General features: G+C 32.0%; 1 protein-coding gene across 2 annotated transcripts in view; it reads left to right on the top strand.

The window, feature by feature from the left end:
• The window catches only part of LOC124425314, a 35342-nt gene that overhangs the window by 1024 nt on the left and 26818 nt on the right, over window positions 1-7500 (top strand). The window contains exons 1-2 of one of the 2 annotated variants that reach the window (XM_046965506.1): window positions 2137-2190; window positions 5390-6880. In XM_046965506.1, the coding sequence (XP_046821462.1) occupies window positions 5470-6880 (1411 nt within the window). In that variant the 5' untranslated portion in view covers window positions 2137-2190; window positions 5390-5469. Of the gene's footprint in view, window positions 1-2136; window positions 2191-5389; window positions 6881-7500 lie in introns of those variants that run through there. The other variant, XM_046965505.1, reaches the window with a different exon arrangement.

Raw genomic sequence — 7500 nt, 5'->3', positions numbered from 1 at the left:
ACGTATCTTCAGGCGATTTCAATTTTTCATTAAGTATCACGATGAATATAATTTCTCTCTTAATAAATAAATAAATGAATAAATGAAAAGAGAAGAAAAGAAAAGGAAAGAAAAAAAAAAAATTATACATCAAAGGATTAGATTTGAAGATTGAATTCAAACGACGTAGATTATCGAACGTTGTTGTCTCGTGATGAAAAAAAAAAAAAAAAAAAAACAAAAAAAAAAGAAAAAAACAATGCCAGAAAAAAAAAGCTCGACAAACAAGTCGAAGATTTATTATTCGTTACTTCTCTTTCTTTTCTTTTTCTTTTTCTTTTTCTTCTTTTTTCCTTTAACGGAACGCAAAACGATTTGAGTTGTATTAAAAAAAAAAAAAAAAAAAAGAAAAAAAGAAAAAAAAAGAAGAATAAAATAAAATAGCCAAAGAAAAACAGCCAAGGACATATTTTTTATATCTCGATCAATCGATATTTATAATACTCATTTTTAATACCTTCTCGATATCCTTCATAATATACGTAATCTTACATGCTGTTCCCAAGTGCATTCGGTATCGAATCATCGAATCGTCCGAGCTCTCAAATATAATCAATTCTATTCGAATTTATCGATCGAAAGGGGAGAACACAGGATACACGTCGATCGAGACCACCCTGATTTTATCGTGATTTTTCATCATCGTTCTCCTTAGTGAATCTTCGATCGAGACGTTAAATTATATGCTCGATCGCGTGTAAAAGAAATCTTGAAATAAGAAGATGCGCTTTTCTACGTAGTTTTTTTTTCTTCTTCTTCTTTTTACAAAAAGAGAAAGAGAGGAGGACATCTGCATAACCAAAATCAACGTTAATCGTACTAAGCCCGATATATTCATCAATTTTATCTTCGTTCTCGCATATTCTTAGCTTACATCTCTTTATTCTTTTTTCTTCTTTTTTATCAATTTTATACTTAATAACAATATTATTTTTTTTAATAGTCCTCTTAAGATATCTAATGTTTTACTTTGTCGTTTTTCTCTTTTCTTCGAATAATTAAAATTAATATCGCGATTTACATACGTTTGTCGGAATATAAAAGAGAAAAATAACTTTACTATTCTGTAAAAAATCTTATTTCAAAGCATTGACATATTATTCGATAAAATTGCAATCTTTTCGTCTCTCGTATGAATGAATGAATCTCACGATATCGAATGTGGAAACATAAAGGAAGAGAAAAAGAAAATTTAATGAATGAGTAAAAAAAAAGAAAAAGAAAGAAAAAATGAAAAAAGAAAAGAAAGAAAAATAATTGTTATCGTATCACTTCGACAAAAAAAAAAAAGAAAAAAAAAACAAGAAAACAAAAAAGAAAGAGAGAGAGAGAGAGAGAGAGAGAGAGAAAAGGAAATATTCAACAAGTCGTAAGATACATCATACATATATACATACGTACATACGTCAGATACAATAGACATTGTTCCAATATTATATATCATAACCAGCGAATTTCCCGTTGTTAATTATAATTGTAATTGGAAAGATAATAACGACCGATAATTATTCGGAACATAGAATAATTTCGCGAGAAATAAAATATAACCTTATACATGGATAATTTCGTTGATTTACCTAAGAGAAAATCATGCTGAGGAAAAAGGGAATACAGGCTGGTGGTAAAACGGATTTAACGCGTTCAACGAGATGGAATATCGGTCGTAACGTTCCTCTAATGGAAAATGCATGAACTTTGTTTTTGTTACAGAGAATTAACGAGTGAATCGCTGTCGGCGCATAAAGATTTCCGTTATTAGGATTTCTCGAGCGAGGCGAAGAGCAAATCGCGAGCGAGCGAGCGAGCAAACGAGAAAGAAAGAAAAAGAAAGAGAGATTCAGATCAAGAGATTGAAAGAGATCGAGAGAAAGAGATAAATAAATAGATAGATAGATAGAATAAAAAGAAAGAAAGATAGATAGATAGATAGAGAGAGATAGAGAGAGAGAGAGAGAGAGAGAGAGAGAGAGAGAGAGAGAACAGCTCGATGCATCGAGGTCGGAATACATACATATATATATATATATATACATATACGTGTGTATATATGTACATATATCGTAGACAATCGAGTGCAACGCTGTTATTTTTCAAATCGCGTGCGTTACAGTACGCCTCCTATCGAAACGCATCGTCCGTAACGCATCGGAGGTACGTAATTGTTAAGTTATTTCGCTTCGCGAGCTAGCCTCCTTTCATTATTATTATCAAGCCTTATTAATTATGATCGATAGATATATATATATACATGTGTGTATGTATGTGTATATACGTATATATACACTATGCACTCGATTGAGATTATCATCTAAAGGTCTTTATTCCGAGCTCGCTTTTATAAAATGAAAAATAGGAAAATAAAAAAAAAGAAAGAAAAAAAAAAGAAAAGAAAAGAAAAGAAAAGAAACGAAAACGAAGAAAAGAAAAAAGAAAGAAAATTTGACAAACAAGGATATATCTATGGAGATTTTAAATCTATCATTTTCTTCAATATTTATTATATAAATATGTGTATATATATATATATATATGTGTGTGTGTGTGTGTGTCTATAAATTAAATTATAATATAAAACAAACAATTATTTTCCTCTAAATGAATTTAAAGAAAATAAATTTGAGATGATAATCGATCGTGATACGTATGTTAACGTTGTGTTTCTCTTTCTTTTTTTTTTTAGAAATATTTCATACGTGTTTTTCTATAATGTTCATTTATCCATTAGTAAAAAAGAAAAATCGAGACGATTCAAGAATCCTAAAAAAAAGAAAAAAAAAAAAAAGAAGAAGAAAGAAATAATGAAGAAAGTAATAATACTTTATTATTATTTATATGCGATTTATATTTATATAATTTATAATTCTTCTCTCTCTCTCTCTCTCTCTTTGTCTAACTTTCTCATGAAAGCTTGTGAAAATCTTCGAAATCTTCTTTTTGACGTTCTTCGCGAAATGTCATTTTCCTTTCGTATGGCCTTACCCTTTTCTCACAGTTTACTTCGATACAATGATCGCGAGGCCACCAGGAAATATATTCGCAGTAGTAAATACATACATACATACATACATACATACATACATACATATATATATATATATATATATATATATATATATATATTGCTTACGGGAATATAAAATAACATTTTCTCATGCGAATAAATTTTTACGATTTTTTTCTTTCTCCTTTTTCTTTCTTTTTCTTTTCTTTCTTTCTTTCTTTCTTTTTTTTTTTTTTCTTTTTTATCTCTCTCACTCGACAAAATTAAAACCATGACGCACGAACGTATTTATAAAGAAATCAGATCACTTGTCCCGAGATATATAACTTATCATTATAAGTATTATTACATTTACTGTTGATTCTATATATATATATATATATATTATATATATATATATATATATATATAGATATATATACATAATATATATTTATTTCGATATAGATAATATGAAATATATTAGGAATAGAAGGATTATCGCGTATTCGTTAAAATTTTCTAATAGACAAATTACGATATCATCGAGAATTTATAAGAATTTATAAAGTTATTGAAATGATACCAAAAGAAAATCCTTTCTTTTCTTTATTCTCCTTTTTTCTAACTGAGTTTATATCAAGACATTTCATATCGTATTTTACGCGTTATCAACAACTATGCATTGTATCGTACAAATGCTATATTATATGTACAAACACATACATACACACATACACACACGCATATATATAGAATTTATTACATTATACATATATGTATATATATATGTACATCCGCATATCCGCGTTATTTGACACGGAATATGGACTGACACTGTTTACCGATCTAATCTAATATTCTCACACATCATCAGAAACGTCCGTAATAAAGCGGAGCAATAAAGATATAAAGAAGAAAAAAAGAGAAAATACAAAAAGACAAAAAAAAAAAACAGAAAAAAAAAGAAAACAAGAGATATTAAAAACAGGATATACAATTTACGTTGTCTTCGTATAACGGATTCTTCATTGACGTAAATCAATAACCGTCAGATCGATCGATCGATCGACCGTACGATCTATCGATCGTGCGTTCTCTCTTACAAGAGACCCGTAACAATCGTTCCGGACGATCGACCTCGGTGTCCATTTATGGCAACTTAGATCGTTCCACAATCTCTCTCTTTCTCTCTGTCTATCTATCTCTTGGTAAGTCTCTTTGAACGTGTAATTAGAACGTGCAATGGTCGTACCGGGATTTAGAGTAATTAGAATACGTACGGGTGTTACGTACTTGACACGGCTATTTGACGAGTTTCATGACGATGAAACGTTTAACGTATTCACTCATACGTAAGTACTTATACGCGTTAAACGTGTATGTATATATATACACCTACACATATATGCATAAATACTTTATGTATACATACGTATAAGTATTTGATGTTTCGCGTGTCGCAAGATGGCCAGGTCGCTGCCTACATGGTGACACCCACCTTCCATAAAACCTTCGCTCGTATGGCTTAGTATATATATGTACATGTATCTACTTGGTTACGTGTACACGTATGTATGTATGTATATATATATATATATACTATATATCTGACTATATATAATACATATCTACGGGACGTTGACGTGGTTCGAACTTAATTCACGCCGATTAACGGTCATGCGAATAAAAGTCAGAGTCTTACCCACGTCTTTTATTCGACGAACGGCTACTTAAGTGATAATAAAGCGGTATAAGACGCGTTTAAAAGGCGCATATTAAACCCCGAGCTTAAACCATAGCGCCAACCGTGCCTACTTACTTCCCTCGTTTTTATACTCCTCTTTACTTTTTGCTTTCTTTCTTTCTTCCTTTTTTATTTTTCTTTCCTTTTTGTTTTTTTTTTTTGTCTTTTTTTTTTCCTTTTTTTTATAATAACATACTTTAAATAACCAAAGAAATTATGTATGTATATATATATATATATATATAAAACGACGATCTTTTAATTTTTTCTTTCTCATTATCAATCCTGGATTAATAGGTATCATAAATCTTTTAAAACGTTATCTCGAATGTAATGAAGAAATCCGGTTGACCTGATATACATGCAGGTCAATGTGTTAATTGTTTTAAATACAATGTTTTTTTTCTTGTCCCTTTTTACTTTAATTCTATTCAATTCAATTTGATTTTCTATCGTTAATTATCATCAATTATCATTTAGATTTATATACGTTTGAATATACATTTTAATACATTAATATTCTTATTAATGTATCAATATATATAAATATATATATATATATATTCACATATATATTTTTTTTATTAATATTTATCTTCTCACTCTTTTTTTTTCTCTTACAGAGAAACCAGAACGTCGTTATGCGATTATGGCCTGTTGATAAATTCAAAAAGTTGAAGATTGAAGCGTCAAATAGAGAAAGATGGTCTATAGAGGTAGTTTGCAAACCGACGATCCAAGAGATGCACCGAAATTGGTCAGAATGTCGCCACTTAGAACAAGCAGACCGAACGGTCCAATTTCTAATACAACGACAATTAAAAATACGTATCATGGATCTTACATCGGTCCTATCGATGCTAATCGTGCAAAGCTTATCGAGGAGAGACGATTGGTTCGCGAAAGGGATATCGAATCGGTCGAGAAGGTGATTATGAGAACGACGGGTATGAAAATCGGTGCCCCTAAATTACGTAATATCAATCAAATACGTGAAAGCGTATTCGTCGATCCAGCTTTAATGCCGATGGATCAAATCGGTAAATCCGACGTGAGATGTCGTCCTAGAACAATAGCGATTGGATTAGATGAGTCCAATGTTAGAGTCAACAGGGTACAGAGTTCTATGTTGGCCGATTTGAAGGATCTCGAAAGATTACGGAATACACCACCATCTCAAAGAAATGTTAAAACTATAAAGAAATTTGATAAAAACGAGATGAGATCGTCTACGTCTAACGCAAAGAAAAATCCTACGTGTAATTCGGGAAAAATACGTTCTGATTTAATGAGAATACAACAGATGTTTCAAATACCAGATAATAATACCAAACCGACATTGAGGAATACTCAAGAGAGGAAGTCGAGGGTCGAGCTCGAGAAGGATGATAAAAAGTTTACCGGCGAGATCAACAGGACACGTTTGCTGGCCCAAAAGCTCTTGGAGGCGTCTCGAAATAACCGAGATGTCTTGAAGGATCGTTACGGTAATACCAAGAACGCGTCCTCGAACAAACAACATCAGACGAGAGAAGTTAATGGTAAAGTCCCGTGTAAGCAGACTACCAACCAACAGAATAACGTTGACTCGAAGCAAATCAAAACGGAGAAGAGAATCGAAACGTGTTTGAACGAAACGCAACAACCACGTCCACCGTTACGCAAGAGAAGAGACTCAAAGAATCGGGTTAATGACAATACCAACGTTAATCCTACGGTAAATGATAAAAACGATATTGCGAAGAAAATAATCGATGATAAAGATATTACGTGTTATAAGAATGAACTCGAATATAATTACGTCGAAGTGAATTCAATTGTCGGTGAAGATCCATACGTTATTACGAAGAAAATAATCGATGATAAAGATAATACAAGTTATTCGAATGAACTTGAATATAATACCGTCAAAGTGAATTCGATCGTTGAACAGGGATTGGAAAGACCGGATATATTGGATGGACTTTTGAAGGAATCCGATCGACAAATGGCGAATTTAAAGACAGATTTGTTAGGGGATAGAGGAAGATCGAGAAGCCATTGGAGAGGATTCGTACAATCGATGAGACTGCACGACGTTGAATTACATTCGGATAGCGAGGATCAACGAAAAGGTAATTTTTTTCAAATTTATATAATCAAAGTCAATGTTTATGAACAAAAGTCAATTAACTAACTAGTATATGTATAAATAATATAATTATATCGTTTTGAGATTATCGATTATCTGACGCATACTTGCGATCTTATCTTATAGATATCACAGATATATTGCATATATATATATATATGTGTGTATGCATATCTAATGTTACGCTTATAAGAACGATTTTACGTTGTGTTTGATTGGATTAGCAACGTTAGACGAGATGTTTAAAATTACGGTACAACTGGCGTGGCCATTAATCCCTTGCCCCGTGGCACCCCTATTTTTAGATACCCGCACTCTCTCACTCTCTCTCTCTCTCTTTCTCTCTCTCACTCTCGGCTCACTCGTTTCACTACTGTTAACTAGTGCAGGTCAGGGTGGTGTATGCCTTTAACATATGTCCCTACATATGGATTTGGCGGGAGAAACAACCACGTCCCTTTTCCTTTTCTCGTGTCGCAGGAAAAGGCATGGAATGACAAGTCAGTCAGTCAACCAACCAGCCAACCAACCAGCCAACCAGAGTTAACCAGACACCTCTTTCTTACGAATTCGTTCAGAAAATCAGCTATGATTAATTTCGTA

The sequence above is a fragment of the Vespa crabro genome, chromosome 7, assembly GCF_910589235.1.
Source record: "Vespa crabro chromosome 7, iyVesCrab1.2, whole genome shotgun sequence".
NCBI classification, from domain to species: Eukaryota; Metazoa; Arthropoda; class Insecta; order Hymenoptera; family Vespidae; genus Vespa; species Vespa crabro.
This window is presented reverse-complemented; position numbering and strand designations above follow the sequence as displayed.